The 24792-nt window shown below is 46.4% G+C and overlaps 1 protein-coding gene and 1 long non-coding RNA gene across 2 annotated transcripts in view; one reads left to right on the forward strand and one right to left on the reverse strand.

The window, feature by feature from the left end:
• The window catches only part of PARM1 (prostate androgen-regulated mucin-like protein 1), a 104934-nt gene extending 82989 nt beyond the window's left edge, over positions 1–21945 (forward strand). Inside the window, 2 exon segments of the mRNA NM_001243716.1 lie at positions 9828–9906; positions 21772–21945. Of these exon segments, the coding sequence (NP_001230645.1) occupies positions 9828–9906; positions 21772–21856 (164 nt within the window). The 3' untranslated portion in view covers positions 21857–21945.
• Positions 19064–20565, reverse strand: LOC102158261 (uncharacterized). Its single transcript, XR_002346709.2, has 3 exons — positions 20306–20565; positions 19857–20033; positions 19064–19157 (listed from the first exon to the last, which is right to left on the reverse strand). It is a non-coding gene; the product is annotated as an uncharacterized LOC102158261 (long non-coding RNA).
• Positions 21946–24792: the final 2847 nt, after the last annotated feature.

Consider the following 24792-nt stretch of genomic DNA (forward strand, 5'->3'; position numbering starts at 1 on the left):
TGATTTATCGCCACCCCAGCATCTCATTCCCAGTCTCTTTGTGAACCTGGAGTTTCCAGGAGCGGTGTTCCCCAAAGTAGTATTTAAGTCCCTCCATGGAAAGCATGCAAGAGGATGTACCATTTTTATTCTAATGAAAACTATACTCTGGGACCTTTCCGTATGGCTCAGTAGTAATGAACCTTCAGCCATAAAAAGACAGACATACACACACAAAAACTATGCTTTTGTTTTGATCTGCATTTGGAAAAAAAAAAAAAAAACTGAAATAGCACGTAGCATTCAAGATCCCATATCTCTTATTGCTTAGGGCATGACTATATGTAGCAGCTAAAGAAAAATGACTTAAAGGCAGATATTAAGAAAATAACAGTGGAAGTTCCCATTGTGGTACCGCAAAAACAAATCCAACTAGTATCCATGAGGATTCGGGTTAGATCCCTAACCTTACTCAATAGGTCAGGGATCTGGTGTTGCCGTGAGCTGTGGTGTAGGTCACAGACTTGGCTCAGATCCAGTGTTGCTGTGACTGTGGCTGTGGCCAGCAGCTGTAGCTGTGATTTGATACCTGGCTGGGAAGTTCCATATGCTGTGATACAGTCCTAAAAAGCGAAAGAAAGAAAGAAAATTAGAGTGTAAGTGATGTGGACATGGCAAAAGCCATGAGAGTGGGATGGAGATGTTTGAATTTTGAAACCCTTGTCCTGAAGCAGAAGCTGGGGTCTTGTCCTTGTTTATTGCCTCAGCTACTAGTGCTTTAAGGCTTTTACTAGGAATAAGACCAAAAGGTAGAAAATTTAAAAGGAGGCAGACCATCTGCCATAGATGGAGTCTGATCACAACCAAATCTTTTAATTTCGTTAGCCTTCTATTTTTATCATCTGTAAAGTGAAAGGATTAGATCAGTGAACCATCTTAAGAATTTCCTTTCCACAATAATATTCCATTCCATTGGTCATGATTGGGCTGAAAGCAGAACTAGAGCTTGAGACTTGCTGTCATTTCACATGCTCACGTCCACTCACATCTCCGCTGGATTCAAGGTTTCTTCCTGGCTTCGGAGTTTTTATGGCTAAGCGACACCCAGAGACTGAGACCTTTGTACCGCACTTCATGATGGACAAAGCATTTTAAATGCACTATTTAGTTTGTAAAAACACTCGTAGAGGAAGTGAATGATTCACCAAATTAGGTCATACAGTAAACAATGAACATCAGCTGTGTGGTTGAACCAACACCCTTTTTACAGGTAGATGTAAGGACACCCATGAGGCCAGCGGGGCAGGGAGACGTCAAGAGACTTGCCCAAGACTATCCAGCTGACGTGTAGGAAAAGCAGTCCCTGTGCCGGGTCTTCTGATCACAGAGAGAAGAGAAACATACATTTCAGCAGCCCAGCCTCAAATCTGAATCCCACTTCTGTGTACTAAGCAGTTGAATGGATTTTTTTTTTTTTTTTTTTTGGCTTTTTAGGGCCGCACCTGCAGCATATGGAGGTTCCCAGGCTAAGGGTCAAATTGGAGCTGCAGCTGCGGGCCTACACCACAGCTCATGGCCACACCAGATCCTTAACCCACTGAGCAAGGCCAGGGATCGAACCCTCAACCCCATGGTTCCTAGTCGGATTCATTAACCACTGAGCCACAACGGGAACTCCTGAATAGATTCTTGTTAACCGCTTTTGCCAAACTCCTAAGTGGAGGTGCCTATCCCATGCTGCCTGGCTCAGTGCCTGGCACAGGGTGGCCACAAGTTAAGGATGGTTGCTGTGACTTTATGACCAGGACTGCTTCTCCTAGTGCCTTTATTACTGTTCTGGGCACGCTGCTAGAGTTGTCCCCTGATAACTATTGTTAAGCTGAGGCTGAACTCAGAGCGGTCTTTCAGGAGATTTGTTCCTAGCCTTCAGGTGGCGGGCTCACCATCTTTCAGGAAGAATTCTCAGTCTCTGGGGGCCCCTTTTGATCGGGGGGACACTGAATGAGAAGAATGCTCCCTGGCATTGCCGCAGATCAGAAGCTGCTGTGTAGTGATCGGCTCACTTGGATGCTGTGGGGATAGGGGGTGAGGACTGCTGTTGGCTCTTCTTCGAAACCCAGCCTCGTTCACGTCACTGGTGTCAAAGGAGAGCTAGGATCAGGTGACTGAAACAGGTAGTCATACAAATTCCAGGTGGGAAAGAGGCTTCATTTGTGTGGGGAAAGATTATAAGTGAAGTGAAGCAACTTGAAAACCATGGTAACCAGGACCTGCTGACTGATGGCATTAATTACTAACTTGGGCTCCCTGAGTCCTTAAAGTAGAGCTGTGTGCCTGCAGGAGAGGCAAATGAAGAAGAACACACATTTACCATGGGAAATGCAAATCTTTTTTTTTTTTTTTTGGTCTTTTTAGGGCTGCAACCCCAGCATATCAGAGGTTCCCAGACTAGGAGTCGAATTGGAGCTGCAGCTGCTGGCCTACACATGGCCACATGGGATCCAAACCACATCTGTGACCTATAGAACAGCTCACAGCAATGCCAGATCCTTAACCCATTGAATAAGGCCAGGGATCGAACCTGCGTCCTCATAGTCAAATTTCGTTTCCACTGTGCCACGATGGGAACTCTTTTTTTTTTTTTGGTAAATCCTTTATTATCTCAACAAAGATTCATGGGTTTTAGTATACATTTTTAACTGCAAGTAGGCAAAATGCTCTTAGATCAAAGGAAAGCCAGTCCCCAAACCAGGGATCCTGCTGACAGGAAATGTAAAGGTGTAGATATTAGGGATCCTGCCCCAAAGTCTGAATCCCAAGTCTGTCCGCCACCCACTTCTGCAGACTCACTAGCTTTTAGGTAAGAGTCTAAACATGAAGCAAAAGATTCCAGTGGTGGTAATATTTGACTAATTTTGATAAAGTTTACTTCTGCCACTCAGCATGACAAAGTGACTAAGCAGTAATTTAATGATTTAAAATTTGAGGAGTTCCCATCATGGCTCAGCAGAAACAAATCTGACTAGCATCCATGAGGATGAAGGTTCAATCCCTGGCCTCACTCCGTGGGTTAAGGATCTGCTGTTGCTGTGGCTATGTCGTAGGCCTGCAGCTATAGCTCTGGTTCAGCCCCTAGCCTGAGAACCTCTATATGCCATGAGTATGGCCCTAAAAGATAAAAAATTAAATTAAATTAAATTAAATTAAAAATAAAAAAATTTTGAGAGGATGGGGCAGTAGAGAGAAAGACTAATTAACTGAGACAAACAGATTGTGCTGATTAAAAAACAATTCTGTAGCATATTTGCCTGCAAGCTGTATGCCTAATAAAGGAGTTTTAGTTTTGTGTCATAACTACTTAGAAAGTTCAGTGCAACAAATTAGCTACACTTTCAGAAGAATCAGTTGTTTTATGAGTTGCTTACTCTGGGTCTAGACAAAGGAGTACACGTGGAATCCCTGGGTTTAAGGGACTTTCAGTCAAGAGTGCTTGCTAAACATGCCCACGTAAACCCATTAGCGTGACCGTGTGCCTTACAGGTCTTTACCTCATACGTATAAGCCTAACTACTCACAGCTACATATATATAAGTTATAGACTAGAATCAGGAGTTCCCATTGTGGCACAGCAGAAACGAATCTGACTAGCATCCATGAGGACTCAGGTTCAATCCCTGGCCTCACTCAGTGGCCTCATTCAGGGGTTAAGGATCTGGCGTAGCCATGAACTGTGATGTAAGTCACAGACACGGCTGGGATCCTGAGTTGCTGTGGCTGAGGTGCAGGCCAGCTGCTACAGCTCCAATTCAACCCCTAGCCTGGGAACATCCATAAGCTGTGGGTGTGGCCTTAACCCCCCCCCCCCAAAAAAAGTTGTATACTAGAATCAGTTTACAGAATTGTGCCATACAAAGTGAAAGGACATCTAGAAAAAGAGGCTTCAACATGAGCAGGCATCATCAGGGATGACTTCCAAGACAAGACTGGATTTGGAGAGTTTCTTGTAAATGATGCCTCTACCCAAAGCACTTCCATGGTCCCCACTTGCCCCACCGTGAAGCCCAAACATCCGGCTTTGATAGTTCTCCAGGATCTGGTCTGAGTACCCCACCATCTCGTGGTCCCTACTCATTTCCATTACACCCTCTTAGGCTGACTGTGGCCTTGGTCTTGTCACTTCTGTAAATATCTAACCTTGGATATGGTCAGTCCCTCAGTAGCGCAGTCTCCTAATCCATAACGTGAAGGGACCAGGCTACGCAGGGATCCCTTCGTTTGTGCTCCGGTGCAAAGCCTTCCTCCTCCCAACAGCCTTACGAAGTGGAAACGACAGGGATTGGCCCATTTTTTTAGACGAGGACGTCAGTTGAGATGATTCTGCCTCCAAGCTCAGTGCTAATCTTTCAAGTCTGGAAATGTTAGGTGTTTTTCTCCAGCCGGCTGATTGTTGCCTCAAACCTTCGCTGGTGTCCGTCCAGGTCCTGCCCCTGCTTTAGAGAACAGCTTCATCCCCGCCTTTTCCCAAGACTGCTCCGGCTTCTATAGACACACACCTTCTCTTAAGTTAGAGGTGGAAATACAGAGTTTGGAACCACCCACCTCCCCCCTGTTTGCCCACCTGTCTGCCCAGCCCCATGGTACACGTCCCCGTGTGATCTGTTCTCATTTTGGATGCAATTGGCAAGTATCCCGCCAAAGAGACACGATAAAATGTTTATGTTTAAAATGGGGGCGGGGAGAAACCCCTTCAATGAGCAGGATCCTCACGGGAACATCTGAGGTTTGGGAATATTGCTAAGCCCAGGATGAGAGGAGGGCACCTTTAGGGCAAGTGAGGGGAGCTGTGTGGACGGGAGCAGAGCCTGTGGTGAGTTGGGGGGGGTGGGCTTTATGTCCACAAAGGACTGGCAAGAGTGCAGTACAGAGAGAGGCAGGCGTGGGGGAGAGAGCCGTTACAGTGATGCCAGACCTGATTCCAGGACTGCAGAGCACCAAACAGCAACACCAATGGGCACATCGTGCCCTCCGAAAGCCTCTCCCCAGGGTCGATGGCCCTCTGGGATTTCGTTGTGGCCACTTCAAGGTTATTATCTGGCTCTATTTGGACAGATGTTCCTGAACTAACTCTCCCCCAGCTCAGTTGTCCATGGCAATTCTCATGCCCATGTGGTCAGACACAGCTCCAGAGTCATAGGAGTTGGTACCCAGCGGAGGCCTGGATGGGAGGTTCCGAGATGGACAGATTAGGGGCTTTCTTAGCACAGGGAGCAGCCTCCAAAACCTCTGGCTACCTTTTTTTTTTTTTTTTTCTTTGTCAGTTACATTTATTCATTCAACTTTTTAAAAAAATGACTTAAGGGAGTTGCTGCTGTGGCACAGTGAGTTAAGAATCCGACCGCAGTGGCTCGGGTTGCTGCGGAGGTGTGGGTTCGATCCCTGGCCCCAGGGCAATAGGTTAAAGGATCTGGTGTTGCCACGGCAGTGGTTTAGATTCAATCCCTGGCCCCGGAAACTTCCATATTCCATGGAAATGGCCATTAAAAAAAATGATTTAAGTACTACTATGGATAAAGACTGCTGAGTACTGAGGCTGTGGGGGAACGGGGAAGAGATGCAAGATGAATAGGATTTGAGATGCAAGATGAATAGGATTCGAATCCGTGTGGGGGAGGGGGGAGCTCAGAAACACACCCAGAGTGTTTGAGGGAAGCGGATACGAAGAGCTGAGAACACACAACAGCACTACAACTTGTAGGAGGGTGTCTGCAGGGCTTCCCCTCAAAACTGATACTTAGTTTTCAAAAAGAACCTGCAGGAGTTGGCCAAGCTGAGCAGAGGGCAGGGGAAGTAAGCAGTGTGTTAATGATTAAACATGCAACACTCAGGAAATAGTCCTGGGTTCACAAGTTAGCTTAACCATTTACCAGCTTGTAAAACCTGAATTGAGGTCTTTGGTGCCTCTCTGCCTTCCCTGCTCATCCATCCTGTGGGAATCGGTCTCCTCATCTCATGAGGAGAATTCACTGAGATGGTAGCTAGAAAGTTCTTGGCCCCAGCGTCAGGCACAAGTCCCACCTGCAAGTGTAGAATAGGAAAGCAACCCTTGCCTCTTTCCAAACCAGACTTCCCCTGCAATTGGGGGAAATAAACCAATGTGCTGCCTCTTACTCTCTGAGCCCTGGTTCATTGCACGGATTTTCCATCCCTGAAAAGGCACTCCAAACGTGTTCTCCTTTGTGGAGAACTCTGATGTGGCATGAGAAATCCTTCTTTTCCATATCGGGGGAAAAGCAGCACATAGCCAGTTCCTACAACCAGTCTTCACCCTGTTCCGGTTTTCTTGTTCTGAGTTGACATGAGAGCAGTGAAATGCCTCCTGAGAAACCCCAGCCTTCAGAGAGGCCCAGACCTCCAGGCGGCTTTGGCTCATGGCTCTCCAGCAGCCCTCTGGCCAGGCAGAACGCGTTGGCCCAGTGGAATATTCTCGCATCTTGGCTTAGATACACAGAGCAGTTGCCTCCAGTTCTCGCTTAATTTCTTCTGGTCCCAGAGCTTTACAGGGTGAGTCACACCCAATCTGTAATGCACGCATCCCAAGAGGAGGATTGAGATGCCAGCTGCCAGCGCCCTGCCTCCTCAGCCCCCACCCCAGGGCACTGCCCACCCAGCGTGCACCCCGCCCCCACAGGGCAGAGCCCTCCCTCCCCCAACCACACCTTCCTCTTTTCGATCTCCTTCTGCCTCGAAGGGAAGGAAGAAAGAGGAGGAGAAGGGGGATTCCAGTTTACTTTGTTTTTGCCAGGAGGAAGTCAAGCCTTTTGTGCTAATGTTGGCAGCAACCCCCTCAGACGTTCAAACCCGATGGCCTGAGGGGTGGAATGTCCCAGGGGGAGCTTCTGAGGGTGGGAGCTTCCTTGGAGGTGAGAACAAGACGGGATGCAAAACCACGGAAGACCCTCCCCCCATGGTGGCACCCTCTGAGAAGAGCTGGTGGGGGGCAGACTCATTAAAAAGGTGGCCCAAATATTTAAGGACCACCTATTTTACCTCCCACATTTTGGCCTCTTTGGGGGAGCAGAACCCGCCCTGAGAAGCCCCCCTTTGCTCAGCAGCCCTCCAGGGCCCATGAGGGGGCCTCATCCACTGATTCCCGCTATGATCACATAGGCTGTCCTTTGTGGACAAGCAGGGTGGCCTTAAAAGAGCCTCACCTGGGAGTTCCCATCGTGGCGCAGTGGTTAACAAATCCGACTAGGAACCATGAGGTTGCGGGTTCTGTCCCTGCCCTTGCTCAGTGGGTTAACGATCCAGCGTTGCCGTGAGCTGTGGTGTAGGTTGCAGACTCGGCTCAGATCCCACATTGCTGTGGCTCTGGCGTAGGCCGGTGGCTATAGCTCTGATTCAACCCCTAGCCTGGGAACCTCCATATGCCGCGGGAGCGGCCCAAGAAATAGCAACAACAACAACAAAAGACAAAAGACAAAGAAAAAAAAAAAAAAAGAGCCTCACCTGAAGACTGGTCTACACCAAGAGCCAGACAGCCACCAGTCACATGGAGGGGAAGTGGGTCCCTCCATCATTTGCTGTTTAAAAGAAAAAAGAAACAGCACTTGAGTGAAAAAACTGTCTGTTTTATCTTTAGTAAGAAGGGGTACATAAATACTCTGAGTCAATGGCAGAGTTGGCGGCGATCCAACGGCGGAGAGTTAGGGAAGAAACTTTGAAAACTGTCACACCTACAATTTTCTGTAGTAAACATAGCCTAGGGCAAGAAAGAAGGGTCTTCTGGTGAAAGCAACTATATTCTTCCTCTTCACCCATTTTTTTTTTTTCTTTGAAAGCAGGAACTTAAAGGTCAGTTTTCAAAACTGCTCCTAATTGCAATCACTGTATCTTTTTGAATCTTAAAACACACACACACACCCCGCCCCCACCACCTTAGTGGGCAGTAATAATCCCCATTTCACAAGCTCTTAAAAGAGCTGTTAAGCGGCTTCGGTGAACTTTGAATTGTTCTCATTTCAGCACAGTTTGGAGGCCGAGAAACTAAGCGCAGCCTTTCAAAGTAGAAGTAGAGCTTTGCCACAAGGGACTCTAACCTTGGACTTGCTCTGTCTGGGAAAAGATCCAGCCTGCCCGTTTGAGCGTTCAGTGCCGTTATTCTATCTTGATAATAGTAAGAAGAGGAGGAAGAGAAATGTACTAATATTTGTACTAATCTGGCTGTAAAGGATTCCAGGAGCAAAGAGACGGGCGTGTGAGTATCCAGAAGTGTAGAAGCCCTGAAAGCATGCATTATAATCGCTCTGTGTAGACACATCAAGCTCTGGTTTTACTTTTGATGCTAGCGGCCCTCTTTGGCTCTCTTAAAAATGATAACCAACCGGGGCATGGCAGTCTGTTGTAACCTTCTTACACCCCAGACTTTTGGGGAGTTACTAAAGAGTTAATGAGTAGACTGATTTGCTTCTGAGCTCTGCTTTAATTCCTTTGGTGGAAGCACTAATGAGAAGAACAATACACAAAAGCCATTCATAAGAGAGGGGAAATAAATAAAAGGAGAAATGGCAAAATAATCTGCAAATGGTTAAGTCTCCAAAAATGTGGGGCCCATCCATCGCCTTTGAGATGTAGTCCATGAAAGATGGGTGCTGGTCCAGGAAGGTCTCTCTGGATAGGACCTTAGCTTGGTGCTCAGGGCATCTCATTGTGAATTTTCTTAAAATAATGCAGGAGGGCAGAAATGCTCTTCTTTCTCTGTCACCAGAGGTGTGGTATGTGGCTCGACAGAGTTAATAGCCCATCACCGTCAGACAGATAATAATGACGGAACCAAATTTGAATCCACATAATCGGAGGCCAGATCTGACGCTCTTTCCAGTGTGTTTAAGAGTCCCATTCATTTGCTGAAGTAGAAAATAATTTCTCAGTGGCCTGAAAGAGTAAACAGGGTCCCTAGTACCAACTCTAGAGCCAAAAAGTCACTTTAACTATTAGGGGACAAGAGACCAATTGATTCTTGGCATTTCTGAGGTGAAATAAAACTGAAGTATACACATTATTCATCACCGGCTCACACAAAAAGAGTGTTGTGCCTCAAATAGTCATCTCTGGAAGCCGTATGGTTATTCTTACAAGGCTACATGCTCAAAGGGTTTTTTTCACTGCCCATTAATAGTTGCCTTTGGAAACAGATTCAAAACTACACAGTAAAACATTTGATAAAGCTTTATAATTATACCTGGTTATTTCTACAAGCAGAACCCAGTGTTACCTCATTTTATGCACCAAACTTGACTTTCTCCTTTACGAAATCAGATTCATCTTTCAAGGATGGACCTACCTCCCAAAGAGGAATTTTTTGAAAAGGCTTTGATTTGATGGCATCATTAAAATGAGTGCATCTCCTACCAAGATGACACTTTTGAAGTGGATGCTGCGGACATAGCTCTGTGGTCCCGCTTTATTCAAAAAGCAACCTCATTATTTTGTCATAACCCTTGAATAAAACATCCTAAGTTTTCCAGTATCTTGCGAGGGCTAGAAAGACGAGAATAAAAGAAGAATATAGGATATCAGGAGATTTTAAATCCACTGCCCCTGCAAACAGCAGCAGCAGCAGACATAGACTGGTGGCATCTGTAAAAAGATAATCAAATATTTTTGTGGATGGTTTTCTGAACTCCAGGCCAACCAAAGGCCTTAATAAATATTGGCCACTTACCAAATTCGGCTTAGCCTGAGAAGCATTTTGGTAACAGAAGTAAGCTCCTGGGTGTCATTACAGAATGACCTGAAATGAATACCCTTCCTTCGGCTTCATCTTCTGTGCCTTTTCTCCTTCCCAGGCAGCATCGCCGCCATCACAGTGACAGTCATTGCCGTGGTCTTGCTGGTGTTTGGAGTTGCAGCCTATCTGAAGATCAGGTAAGATGTGCCTTCCTCTTCTTTTTAAAGAGTGGAATTCCATTTTGTCAGGCTCCTGGCTGAGAGCTATTTCGCTGAGTACTTGTTTCTCCATAAGTATCTTAGCTCTATGAAATCTTGGCAGGGCAGTGAAAATGGCCAATGTACTCCACCCTGGACAGGAATAGATGGGACTGTATCTGAAAGTTGGCAAAGTAAAAGAAATAAGCTGGAATCTACAGCCTGATGATGTAATGGAACAAGAATGAACCTGGAGTCAGGGGACGGGAGCCTTGGCCCCTCTGCCCTTAACTCATATCATCACCCTAAGAAAGCCACGTGCCTCCTGAATCTCACCTTGTCTCATCTGTGGTTCCTAAATACTGATGCTCTGAACCCTGATGTGGGGGGTGTGCCCAGCCCCTAAGGGGGTTGTCACCACTTCTAAAGTAAAATGTTGACAATACAAGGGAGGCGAAGTGTGTTGTACAAAATTGGGTTTTTTTCCCCCCTTGAAATTATGTTCTTATATTTTGGGTTTTAAAAATAGCCCGCTGTGGCTCAGCAGTTAACGAATCTGACTAGCATCCATGAGGATGCAGGTTCAATCCCTGGCCTCACTCAGTGGGTTAAGGATCTGGCATTGCCGTGAGCTGTGGTGTAGGTTACAGATGCGGCTTGGATCCTACATTGCTGTGTCTGTGGTGTAGGCCCTGCAGCTACAGCTCCAATTTGACCCCTAGCTTGGGAACCTCCATACGCAGTGGGTGTGGCCTTAAAAAGCCAATAAATAAATAAATAAAATTAAAAGAAAAATAGCCTTTCTCTCATAAAAAGAGGGCCATCACAGGCAGTAGCTGAGTTTTTACTTTCCTTAGCCAAATAGAAAGTTGCTGATACTCTGCAAGTCTCCCACTTCTGTTGTCTACTGCTTTGTAAAATCCCAAACTCTCCAAAACCACGTTACTCACACTGAGTGTCCATCCGTCTTTAAATGGCCCAAAGCCAAGTGGTGGTCTGGTTCACCAGTCTGTGCAATGCCTGTCACTGGGATAGGAGGACACGTGCCACTGTGATATGCGGTCGTTGACCTCCCAACAGCTGCAGCCTCCTTAGTGGAAGTCCCCTCGACCTGTCTTCAAGTGCCCCGCATAGCCTCCGGCTGCTCCTAGCATTAAATTCAACCCTTCAGCCTGGCCTGGATTCCATCATGGACCTGCCCTGCCACTTCTTCTAGTTCATTGCACTTTCCTCTCCTTGTTATCCACTGGGCTGTGTCCTCACTGGCCTTCTGTCTAATTCTTGGAACACACCCTGTTCTTTGTCACTCCAGGTCCTTGGTTCTTGTTAGCCCCTCTCCCTGAAATGCTTTTCTTCCTCATGTGTGGCTTCCAGGTCACACCCTGCAGGAGACTTCCCTTCCAGTTGGTGCCCTTGTTATTTATTCTCTCAGTGCATCAATTAGTTTCATCCCGGCTGTTATCATGGACTGTGATTTTACTTGTTTTTAATAGATTTGTTTGCTTGTCTGTCTCTTTTCCCCTCAAAAATGATAGCTGCATGAGGACCCAGACTTTGTCTGTGAGCACAGTGCTAGCACAAAGAAGATACTCTACAAATCAAATAAATGAACAAGTAAATGGAAGAATACATGATCACACAAGCACCATTGTGCACACACACATGCCCCTGACTCTTTCTTGTCACAGCTGTGCTCCTTCCTCAAAAGGCTTGTCCTGCTTCCCCATGTGGCACTCACATAGTTAGCTTCTTCTCTCTGTGCACACATCCCCTCTGCTGTCCTCCCTCATCTCCTCCGGTCCCCCCAGCCCAGCCCAGTGTCCCTCAGGGAGCCCTCCCCTCTCCTTCCCTTTTATCTCCCTCCATCTTTGGTTCTACATGAACCAAATCAACTTTGTGATGGAGTCAAGAATGAGAGCACCTTGTAATATCACGCTTATCTAAGATATAAAGAACGCAGAAGCCAGGTTTCAAAGAGAAATTGGAATTAAAATGCCAGCATTACCTATGTCAAAAAGCCTTTATAAAAGGACCCAGTGGTCTTCAAATTAAAATATGTATATATATATCTTTCTCTTCACTAAGTCTATACTTTCTTGAGCATCCAACTGTTTTATGAATTATATCTTACTGAAGACTACTGTTTTCACATCTGGCTCAATTACGGTGTATCCCTGTAGAAACACCCTATTTTAATTATAAGTTAAATTGGCTTTTATGGACCAGTCTGGGTAGCTCATTCTCGCTTTGTAACAGTTTCTCTTTGTGTTGGGGAGGTGGAGGCAGGGGAGGGGGATGCACTCAAAAAAACGGAACTTTGAAACTTTTAGAGTCATTCTGAAATCGTCAGTGGTGAGTTTCTAAAGGGATGTGTCACCGAAAAATACAACCTCGGTGGAGTATGGAGCATATCAGAAACACTTCCCCTTGGCCACACCCTTGCCAAAAATGATGCCAACGTAACGTCAGGACTTTTCCTCTTGACTCCAGGCAAGAATTCAATGTAACCACCTGAAGGCTTCCACTGACCATAGACAGGCAGACAATTATGAAGCTTTACTTACGCTCTTCCCACCCCTGCAAGATGAAGGCTGTAATTTTAACCACTTGGTAGCATTGTTTCAAGGATTAATGCATACTGCTTCCCACGTACCTAGCTCTGCCATCATCATCATCAAGGCGCCACATGGAAGGGACCCAGTAGGGCAGTTGCTCGATGGGTGGCTCCTGAGCATGATCCGTGTGCCAGGCACGGTCGGGAGCACCAGGGTCACATCAGGGATGAGACACGGTCCTGCCATGTCAGACATCAGGGGGTTTGGGAAATTCTGTTAGCAGGTCATTAACACTGGTTCTGACAAGTGCTGATTAAAATTGTATGACATTTTATTTTAAAAATTTAAGGTATATTTTTCTCCAAGCATTCTCAACATTAGATAAATTCAGTGCATGGATTAAATTGAATTGGTCTTTTTTTTTCCTCTCCCCTGAAATGTACACCCTCCCTCTCAAGGTAGAAAGGCCCCCAGGGGTCTGAGATTGTTATTTATCTTTGGCCCAACAAACTTAAGGATGGGTACAGTGATCAGACCCCTGTTGAGAACCCCCCTAAGGAAAACCCCTTTCTATGGCTCTGTTAAATTTTTTCAGAAAAATGATAACCTGAAGAGGTTAATAGCTCTCATGAATCTTAAGGCTGTGCTAAAACCCCTTCAAGTGTGATTTTGCAAGACTGGCGGCTTCTTGGAAAGCCCCACTCATCATTCATCAAAAATACATTTGGCGCAATGGACAGGTATGTGTGCATGTGTGTGTGTGCGTATGTGCACCTAAGGTTGAGTTTGGCTTTGGCTGGAAATTAATTCCATTCCTATTGTCCCAAATTTCTGAGAACAATAACATGACAAGAGGTATATTGCCTGTGGTTTTTTTAACTCGCTTGGCTGGAGCAGCAAGTGCCTGAAATCACAGGCCATGAGGGAACCATTAGCATCTGGCCTGCAACCACGGGCTATGGCCCAGGCCCAGCCAGTGTCCTGGCCAAGGCAAAAGAGTCCACTTGAGAGGGCAGCCTCACCACCAGAAAAAGGGCACTCCTTGCGTGTTCTGTGAAACAGTGGCTCAGGGGTTTCACCTCTTTCCCAAAGTCTAGCCCCTCCACCCACCCTAAGGCCATCACCATCTGTTTTCACACACCTGCTCTTTAGGGATCCATGACCCCTTGTTTTGTCACAGCATCTGCTGCCTGGGGAAACCACATCTCCCTGTAACCTAAGCCGCTTTTGGAAGCAGCTTATAAAAATGAACCGCCCTGGAGTTCCTATCTTGGCTCAGCGGAAATGAATCTGCCTATGAGGATGCAGGTTCAATCCCTGGCCTCGCTCAGTGGGTTAAGGATCCGATGTTGCCCTGAGCTGTGATGTGGGTCATTGCTGTGGCTGTGTTGTAGGCCGGCAGCTGCAGTTCTGATTCACCCCCTGGTCTGGGAACCTCCACATGCCGTGGGTGTGGCCCTAAAAAAAAAAAAAAAAAAAAAAAAAAAAACTGCCCTGAAACTTCCAAGGCTCTTTCCTGCTCTCCGCTCCAGCAGTGTAGCGGGGCGGAGCGGGGAGCTTTGCAGTCGACCCTTCTGCTTATTATCTCAGTGGCCTGGGGCAAACGATAATCTCCCTGATCCTTCATTTCCTCACCTACAAAAAGTAGCACCAACAACCTCCATTTGTTTGCAACATTTCCAGGTTGCCTTGAAAATGAATAATGAGTGTAGAGGACCCTATAGCATGGTAGTTGAGAATAGGACTCTAGAGCAAGTTTTTGTTTGGTTGGTTTTTGGTTTTTGTGGGGTTTTTTGGTTTTGTTTTCCCTGAAGCATATGGAAGTTCCCAGGTTAGGGGTCAAGTCAGAACCACAGCTGCCGACCTACGCCACAGCCATAGCAGTGAGGGATTCGAGTCACGTCTGTGACCTCCACTATAGCTCACGGCAACACCAGCTCCTTAACCCACTGCGTGGGGCCAGGGATCAAACCCACGTCCTCAGGGGTACTAGTTGGGTTCCTTATCACTGAGCCACAATGGGAACTCCTAGGGCAAGCTTATGAATCACTCTGTGCTCAATTTCTTCATTTGTAGAATGGAACTAGAACACTCATACCTAAGGCAGGCTTGTTAGAAGGATGAAATTATGATCCAGGTAAACATCCCGAGTGGGGTTTGAGGGGAGGGCGATGGAAGGGTAACCGCTGTCATGACTGTCATTGTCATCCTGCGCTTTCTACTCAGGTGTTCAGTAAAATGGGAGCTGCCAGCAGCCCGTTCTGTAGACATCAGGGGCTCAGAGGAGGAGAGAGGAGGAGGGGGCCCAGCAGCTCAGTTTTCTAATGATGTAGTGACACACAGACTTCCGTGGTCCCATCTTTTTGGTTTCAGTGGTGCTCTTTCTAAACACCTGTGAAGTGGCATCCACGTTACACAGTCATTACTAGACACAATCCCTGAGACATCTTTGTTCTGGGGCTTGTTTGCAACTTGAAAGAAAGCAGAGACCCTGCCTGCCCTCTAGCAGAAGGGTGTCTTTAATTAGTGATGAATAAAGAATGAGGTAAGTCGGTTTTGTTTTATTTAAATTGGCTCAAAACTATTCAGCCACAAGATAATCTCCTGAGCAGGAGACCGTGTCCACTGTCGCCAGCAGTGTGAATGCCGCTATAATTAGGTGTGCGGGTCACCCAGGCAGACAACACAGGCCATTCCCCTCACAAAAATAAATGTGATCTTGATTTATAGACACAACATGGCCTGGCTCTTAAGACATCTCGTTAGAAGTCACCTGTTTGGCTTTAAATCTTCTAACGATTCCATTTTCTACAACCGAATTCCTCCTGGTTGCTGTTAGGTTTAAAAAAGTAAGACCGGATTTCCCATTGTGGCACAGCGGAAATGAATCCGATTAGGATCCATGAGGACTCAGATTTGATCCCTGGCCTCGCTCAGTGGATTAAGGACCCAGCATTGCCCTGAGCTGTGGTGTGGGTTGGTTGCAGACTCAGCTTGGATCCCACATTGCTGTAGCTGTGGCATAGGCTGGCAGCTGCAGCTCCCATTTGACCCCTAGCTTGGGAACCTCCATATGCCACAGATGCGGCCCTAAAAAGCAAAACAAATAAATAAATAAATAAATAAATAAATAAGCCCATAAAGCACCAGCCAAGACATCTGAGATCTTCTAAAATTTGCTACAGGTTGACTTTCTTCGGAGCGTTTGGCATTCTGTGGGCCAGTTGACTTGATTATCTCAGTGATTCTTAGACTTCAGTGTGGATAAGAATCAATGGGCAAGCTTATTAAAAACACGGTTTCCTCAGGCCCAGAGCCTCTGACTCCGTGTGTCAGGGTGGGGCCAGTACACTGGCAGCTCTCAGCAGCTCAGGGCAATGCCAGCACTCCAGGTCCAAGGACCAGGCTTTGAGTGGCCCAGCTCGCCCCTCATTGCCCAACACTCCAAGCACATAGTTGGCTCTAAGGCATCCCAGGTGAAATGCCCCCTCGTTGGTGCTTTTGTTTCTTTGAACACCCTGAGCCCTCTGTTGGAGGTGTTTGGTTCACCCCTTTTTCATCTGGCTAATTCCAAGTTATCTAGCTCAAAAGAGATCCTCTCTAGGAAGCCTTCCCCACCCCACCCCCTCCGCTTCGAGTTTCACGCTGCCCAGGCCTGGTTGGTACCCTTCACCTCCCCACCCTGGAGTCATGGTGTCCTCCGCCAGTCTCCTCCGTTAGAAGGACAGAAAGCTGCTGGCAACACCTGACCTGTAATAGTTGCTGTATAAACGTGCGTTGGCTGAGTGATCGATTCTGGGTCAGAAAGTCTGGGGTGCGGCCCGCAGTGCTGATTGACTCCAAATCAAGAGAAGCTAGCTTTAGAATCTAAAGGGGAAGTAATTGGAACCTGGTAAACAGTAGACTTCCACTGGTTATCTTGTGACCCTGAACTTGTGGACAGATACAGACAGGTGTTCCAGCGTGTGGGCCTTTTCTGTGATGAGTATCTGCCAGTATCATCCCGACAGATGATTTTTAAAATGTAAAATAAATCCGTTTTATCTGCCCCTTCAAAGTAAAGGTGATTCTTTAAAGATAAATTTTAAAGTAACTGCTTGTTCAAAGAAACCCCGACTATGGAAAGAGCGCATTGAAAATGAATGTTTGGAAATCATTGGGATTTTGGTAGAAAGAAGACAGAACTGATAGGATACCTGAATTATGATGCTCATTTAATCATTGACCTGTTGTTGTTAACTGTGGGCAAATGAAGTCACCGCTAATGGTCACAGTTTTCTTAGCTTCAAAATTGCAGGTCACAATGTTAATTTCTTAGTTTTGCCTAATATGCCATGGTTATGTTAACATCAACAAAAGCTGGGTGAAGGTTTATGGGAATTTTTTGTACTATCTTTGCAATGTTTCTGTAAATCTAAAATCATCCTACTATAGAAAACTTTATTAAACATTATAGTTCAGTAGCTACCACACCGATGTGCTGTTTGCTTCTGCCCCAGGGCCTTTGCATGTGCTGTTCTCCCTGTCTGGAGGGGCTCTCTCAGGCATCCACATGGCTCCTCAGCATCTCCTTCAAGTGCCTGCTCAAATAACATCTTTGCAAGACTTTCCCCCATCAACAGCTTTAAAATTACAATCCCCACCTCCCATATAAAATGCCTCAATCCCCTTCCTGGCTTTATTTTCCTCCATTGCATTTATCACCGTCTGCCATGTTATTTTTCATGTCCTATTTGTTGTGTCTTCTCACGCTAGAATGTAAGCTCCATTAGGACAAGGATTTTGGTCTCTTTGTTCTCTAAAGTATCTCCCAGGCCCCAGGATAAAGACCCATCCGTGCTAACTTTTCAATGAATATGTGAAAGAAGTCAGGCAGGGAAATGACAGCCAGAAAAAGCCACCAATAGAAATAAAGGAGACAGTGACAGCTGTACCAAACGAGCTTTGCTAGTGGATGATGAGAATCTAAGGCTTAATGACTAATGACTAAAGAAGTACAAGTTCAGTTGTGTTTTCCCGACACTAAGCCATATCTTACCCATCTTTATTTCTCTCCTTCTTAGCTCATGATAAAGCACCAAAGATGGAATGGCTCACTTGATTGGAGAGGAGAGGACTAGGGGAGGAGTAGCACTAAACAGAGTTGGAAACTTGATGGAGCACAAGGGTTGACCCTTATGTTTGAGAAGGTGTTTTCTAAAATATTCAACGTAGAAAAAAAAAGCCAAACACCTCATTCATTTTCAAAGACAATTGGGTTCCATTAAGTACTGATAGTATGGCTGTCTTAAAATAGGTACCTTTTCACAGTTGTGGCAAAGGCCTCAAATCACACGTGTCACCACCTGTGTCCCGGTTGTCACTGACCAGGCATCACCGATTAGGGTTGGGGAGGTGGCGAGTGTGGCTGTGTTAGCAAAACCAAAGCAAGGGCTTCACACAAATCATTTTCTATTCTGCTCCCTGGGTTCTGTTTTTAGGGAACCAAACCATCCGATGTCATAGAACAAGTGACAGGAAGCACAGCGCCATTGATTTACAGGGACTGTGAGCCTGTGCTGAGGGCTTGACAGCCACGTCATCACATGGAAGAAATGTAGCTGCAGTTCTCTTTCCTATTCCTGTCTTTAAGGTTAACGTGGTTGGAGTTGGCCCTTTGTGTTCCTGAGGAAGGTATTGCCCCTTTGCCATGTTTATGTTGCACAACGACTTGCCACGGGCCATACTACTCCCTGCTGGTAGAGACTAAGTCAACTTTGTGTATTTACTCCGAGTGCTGTTTATATGCTTCTGGACATAAGCAGGTCTCATCAAATATTTATAAAGGTACCATTGCATTAAGAGCAACATAGCTGACGTTCGGAAGATGAGAAACAGAGTAAGACATGGTCTGCGCCCTGGGAGGTTCCCATCTAAGGGAGCCAGGGCACAGCAAAGGGAGGAGGAGCTCTGCTGGGTGGGGTCCGTCTTGATGAAGAAATGGAGCGAACAGAACTGCTTTGACCTGACTGGTGTCAACCATGGAGATTGCTATTCAGATTGAAATTAGGTGAAACAGCATCTCAGTGCAGAGTCAACAGCCTCGGTTTGGGGACCAGCTCTCCCACGACGTCACAGGGACAGTCTTCCAGATCCCTCAAGCCACTGACTTCGTCTTAAGAGAAAGAGTTTTTCACCCCTTTAGACTCCACAAATGTCAGTCTGGAAGCCTCCCCCATTTCCATCTAAAATATGTAAAGTGATGATGAATCATTCACACACACACACACACACACACACACACACACATCCCACAGGCACACCACACATACACATACACCACAGACACACACACAGTGCACACACACATACACACACACCCCACACACAAATGGGTTTGTTTTATTCTTTCTGCAGTATTACAGGATTCATCCAAACCTGGCTTGACTCTCAGCACACCTAATTCTTCTTGTTTAGGCTCATTAATATATTAAAACAAGCCCCACGGATTCAGTGCATTCCCAAATATGGTTTATCTCTATCTCTTGCTTTGCTTTCCTTGTGTATCTGTATTTTGCTGAACTCACTGTTCATTCGAGCGAGAAGGCAAGAAAAACTGAAAGTTCCATCTTTTTCCTTTATTATGCCAGTGTTTGTGTGGTAGGCGTCTCTTAAAATACAGCAGATTCAGGCAGAGCTCTGATCCAGCAGTCTGACCTGCAATAGGCATAAGCAGTAAAACGTGATGACCAGAAGATTTCTAATCCTCTAACCCCACTCTAGCAGGATAATCTTTTTTTTTTTAATTATAATACAAGAAGCTGGTTTTATAATGATGCCTGGAGTAGAGTTTCAGGAGTTCCTGGTGACAGTGAGGGCGGCTCACTCTTCACTCAGTGCCCTTTTTATTATTTGCAGATCTGCCATGAGCCTATGTAAGTTTCATTATCAAACACATTAAAAAGCAATGTTGGCCAACGTTTATTGCACACATACTATGTGCCAGATCTTTTATATGTGTTACCTCACTTAATCCACCCAACAATCCTAACACCATTTTTTTTTTTAAGAAAACAGAGAGGATTAAAAATAAGTTCAAGGACATACATCTATAGCCCCAACTGACATTTTATGGGAATGAAACTCCATGGTAGGCCTAAAAATGCCATGAGACGTTGAATTACCACACAGAGGTGAGGCAGGGGAGGGCTATCCATAAAAGACCGTGTTGATTAGGTGCCTGCTGGCCAGACTTGCCACAGTGAAATCATGCTAAAATTGAGGCCCAGCTCCAGTCTGGTAATCCCTAGGTTTTCACGTGTTCATTCTCTAGGTTCCGTCTCTCACCCATCCCGTTAAAGGATTTGATTGGAGTTGGAGGTTTAAGTGTGTTGGCGATGCGTGGGCGGGCGGTACCTCGTTTACCCAAACTGCCTTCCCTTATTCCTGCCGATGGGTAGATCAGCAGTGTGTGACACGTGGCCTCTTCTCTTCTTGCACCCACAGAAATGAGCGTGGGCCCTTAGGAGATCAAAGGATATTGTGGAACATCCTCAAGTTTCCAGGTGTATTGACCAGGTCCACTGAGCCAGCCTTTAGGACAGAAATCAGAATTTGGAAAGCTAAGCGTCTGAAGCCAAGACATCCAGGGTCTGGTTCTTTTCAACAGATCATCTCTTTTCAAATACCTGATAGATAGAAATAAGCTTAGAAGAGTGACCGCAACTGTTTTAGCCACAGCTAGAAGTACATAGCACATGCTTTTTGTGCCTCTCAGGTTGTATGTTCATTTTGTTTAATGTTCATATCTAGGTGAGAAAAAATTAGGTGGAAGGGCAGGTTTATCCGTACTGTATGTAGCGTACCTGATGCCCAGTGGCAGGTGTAATAATCCACAGGTCAGCCTGAATCTCAGAGGCACCAGATGCTCATTGTGTGATGTTCTCCCAATCCTGTCATTCGTTTTAGTCTTAAAATGACCATAATCCTTTCCAGGACATTCCCATCTTGTGAACAGATTGGATTTTCAGGATGTATTTTTTTTCCCCAATCACCTTTTCTTCTACACACATTTATTAAGGGCTTATTATTTATTAAGGACTTACTCTTCTCGGTGGAGTTAGAGCTAAAAACAAATAAAACAGGTATATCATCCACACATATAGTCTAATTAACAGAGGGAGGCAATAATAAAATAAGTTATATGGTATGTTAGACAGTGATGGGTCCTATAAGAAAAATTAAACAGGAAGTGCTCTGGGGTGGGGAGAGTTACAAGTTTAAAGAGTTCCTAAGGAAGGGCTCACTGAGAAGGTGACATCTGTGCAGATGCGAAGGGAGTGAGGGGTGAGCTAAGCGGAGATCTGGAGGACAAGCATTTCAATTCGAGGAAAGAGTCAGTGCAAAGGCCCTGAGGCAGGAGTATGTCAGACCCGAGGGGAAGGAGCAAGGAGGCCAGCATGGTTGGAGCTGAGAGAGCAAGAAGCACTCCGAAAAGTAGCAGGGACCAGACCTGTAGGGCTTGGCAAACCATCCTAGTGACTTTGGCTTTTACTCTGTGGGGGTGAGGAGCCACTCAACGGTTTTGACCGGAAGAGTGGTCACCGTCTGACTTCAGTTTCTTACAGAAATAAAATGAATTATGGAACAGGTGCCCAAAACAATCCAGCAAAGCCTGATAAGGCCATGTTGCCACTGAACAAAGGTGCTAGCAGACTCCAGGAAACTGAGCGCAGGGCACTGGATTCAGATCCCAGAGTCAGGGGTTCGACTCATCCATTGGGTGACTTTGGTCGTGCCAATTAACCTCTCTGAGCCCCATTTTCCTCTTTGGAAAATCAGGATAAGCAATACCTGGCCTGTGGCTTTATTTTGAGGCTCAGAGAAGAACTGTGTAGATAATAAAACACTGTATGAGGTCGGGCGGGGTGATAAGAGCGACAGGGCTTCCGGTTGTGTCATTATCGTTTCAGGGCATATTAAGTCCAGGACCTGAGCCAAAATGCTGGGAAGGCAACCTTCGCATTCCCATTACTTCTTATTAAATAGCCATGGAAATGGAGTCTCTTCCTTCCCCAGCGCTGGAGGTCAAGGAGAGAGACAAGAACCCAGCAGATCTCAATGGAAGGCACCAGTCAGGCTCCCCAGTGGATCAGGCATCCCTTAGAGGATGTTATCAGACTGGGGCCTCCCCGCTGGGTGGGTCAGCTGCTGGGGGCTCGTCCCAGTGAAGAATTGTGTCTTCCCTCCCCAGTGCAGGCCCCAGAGCCCCCGGCTCTCTCCGATGGGCAACTTCTCCAAATAATCACCAGCCTCTTTTCCTTCCCACCAGGCACTCCTCCTACGGACGGCTCCTGGATGATCACGACTACGGCTCCTGGGGAAACTACAACAACCCGCTGTACGACGACTCCTAACGAAGGCACGTGGCCGAATGAGGAATAACTGTCTTTATTTATCAGTGCTTATCCAGTAGAATTAATAACACGTACCTGATGCCCATCAAGCGACAATCTTCAGCCTTGTTTTGTTGGTTTGGTTGTTTTGTTTCCCTTCCTCTCCTCTGGCTGCTACAACTTCCCCTTTCTGGTACCAAAAAATATATATATATTTAAAAGTGAGTGGAGGCTGATATGCAGCTGACGTGGGCCAACATTGAGCCGCCCAGGCCGGATGCCACAGTGGAGGCATCTGGACCCCGAGCAGGACCCACTGCAAGAACTGAGGAAGATGGTCATGCTGGGTCATCAGGGGTTACTTTTAGGGGAACTTTCTGTTTGTGGTGTTTCTTAAACTTCCGTGTAGGAAATGACATTGAATCTCAAGGAGGGAAAGGAAATGAGGGCTGGGAGGAGCGCGCCCTGCAGGTAAGGAAGCCGGGGTTTCTCAGATGCCTTTTTTTATCTCTGCTTATCTGGTTGCATTGGGCAGGACACCGGCTCGGCTCTGTGAGCTGGCTCCCAGGTTCTTAGCTGCCTCATTAAGGAAAGAGGAAGCTAGAAGGTGCCCTGGGGGAGGCCAGCTGCCCAGGAGCAGAGGCACAGGTTGCTATCAGGTCTCAGCCTGCCCGCCACCTGTCCTACCTCCAGGCCGCCTGGCTCTGCGAAGGATGCCCCTTCTGGTCAATGGCAGCTGGGACCCCAGCCCACAAGCCTTCATCAGAGGTGCGGTTCTGCAGGAAAAGGCTGTGAGATGAGTTTAGTCATAGAGGAGCAAGGGGGAGGCGTGTGTGCTTAGTGTGCACCGGGGGGGCATGGAGGAGGGTGAGAGGGAAGGGGGGCATGACATGCTTTGAGGCCTTCATTAAGGAAAGTGGGGTCAGCCCTCATTAACTGTCAGAGGCATCCATTGCTTGAACAAACCTGTAGAATCTTTGCTTTCCACCTACAAAGCAGCTGGTTCACTGCCTTACTGCCTGTTGGATAACAGTTGTAAACTGTTATTGTTGTTGTTTTAATTTCCTTCCTTTTTTTTCTTTTTCTTTTTCTTTTTTCTTTTTAGGGCTGCACCTGCTGCATATGGAAATTCCCAAGCTAGGGGTGGAACCAGAGCTGCAGCTGCCAGCCTACACCACAGCCATGGCAACGATTCGAGCGGCGTCTGCGACTTGCACCACTTGTGGCAATGACGGGTCCTTAACCCACTGAGCGAGGCCAGGGATCGAACCCGCATCCTCATGGATACTAGTTGAGTTCATAACCCGCTGAACCACAACAGGAACCCAAACAACTACCTTACCAATTCTGCTGTTTAATCAGTGAATACCCCCTGAGTTATAGTCTTAAGATCTTGCATCCCGAATTTTGAGAAAGAACTGATTGTCTTGGTGGGCATCCATTTCAGGCGGTGGTTCTCAAGCATCGGGTAGTTTTGCCTCCCCCCAGGGGACATTTGGAAACAGCGGGTGATATTTTTTGAGTGTCACAATGTAGGGGGGCTACCAGTGGGTAGAGTCCATGGATAAGCTAAACATCTCACAATGTGCAGGATAGCCCATCACAGCTAAGAGTCATCCAGCCCCAGATGGCAGTAGTGCCGCATGTGAGAAACCCTGATTTACTGCCATGCCCCTTGTGACAGAACAAGACACTCCAGGTTAGTGACAGTTTTTACTTTTAACTAAAGGAAGTGATTCTTTACATTTTTATCTCAAAAGTATTTGGTTTGTTGGCTGGTGGGCTGCTTTGGCTATGCATGGTTGCCTTCTTATCTCCATATGTTTTCTAGATAGCTTTATTTCAGGGCTAAAACCACCCTCCTGAAACACCTGGTAATAATAGCAGCCAGAAGCTTATGTCTTTCACGGAATAGAAAACACACATTGGGTTCTGTTTCAAAATGTGTTTCACTGTTCTACGCTCTCATAAAGAACCTGAAACTATATCATTTTGTATTTCTAAACTTGGACCTGCTGCCATGACTTTGTTTAGTTTCCAGAAACTTGACTCTCCACTCCTGCTGTCCCTCACTGTGACCCAACTAAGTACTGACCTGAAAGCAGCCACTTCTGTGCTGTTCTAAACCCCTCTGGGGTCAGTCATTGGGGCTGGTGCCACTTTCCACAACCTACCAAGCCCACACTCTGAAAGAAATTATTGCGAAATTCCTTAGGTACCAAAGGAGGACAAGCAACCCCCAGAGATATTTTACAACAGGAGGAGGGAATGAGAAGCAGGCTTCCGGGAATTCTCATATCTCTGATTATTTTTTTTTAAGTGGACATTCTCAGAAAAATGGCCAGGAATGACCAAGGTGCCCCTTCTTGACCGTGCTTGGCCTGAGTAATTGTCCCTCTTCCTTAAATCCACCCCCCTTTTATAGGCTTTCAGTTTGGCAAAGGACAATTCAATAAAAACAGGACAGTCCATACATTTTTTTTTCTCCTTCGGCCACGAACATGTGGACGAAATGTCCACGAAACCTCTTTGGGGAGGTGGTCTTGTGGATGTTGCTTCAGCGTAAGTACTGGGTCAAAAAGACCAGCCTCTTCCCAGGGAATCCCCACCAATCATAAGCCATGGACTCGGCATGCATCTTCCTGACCAAAGGCTGCTGTTGGACACGCGTATTGGGTGGGTTAGTTGCCCTTAGTGATCCTTATGGGTAAGAGCAAGATCTGGACCCACAGCAGGTACACTCAGCAAGGGGACAGCTTCCCATAAACACTCTCACACTCCTTGTTATGTCCGTATAAAATACCTGTGGGGTTGAACCTTATTTTGCCAAGTGCATCTTTCTGTTTTTGAGTTGGCCAAAAGTTGTTCACACCTGCATTCAACAGACGTTGCTTAAAACACACACAGGCACGCACCCCTGAAACATATGCCAATAACTGACATCCTTGAGCTCAGGG

This window comes from Sus scrofa, chromosome 8 (genome assembly GCF_054392235.1).
Source record: "Sus scrofa isolate SSC_HxYL_T2T_F1_AM1 chromosome 8, Sscrofa_HxYL_maternal_Yorkshire_Landrace_v2.0, whole genome shotgun sequence".
Lineage (NCBI taxonomy): Eukaryota > Metazoa > Chordata > Mammalia > Artiodactyla > Suidae > Sus > Sus scrofa.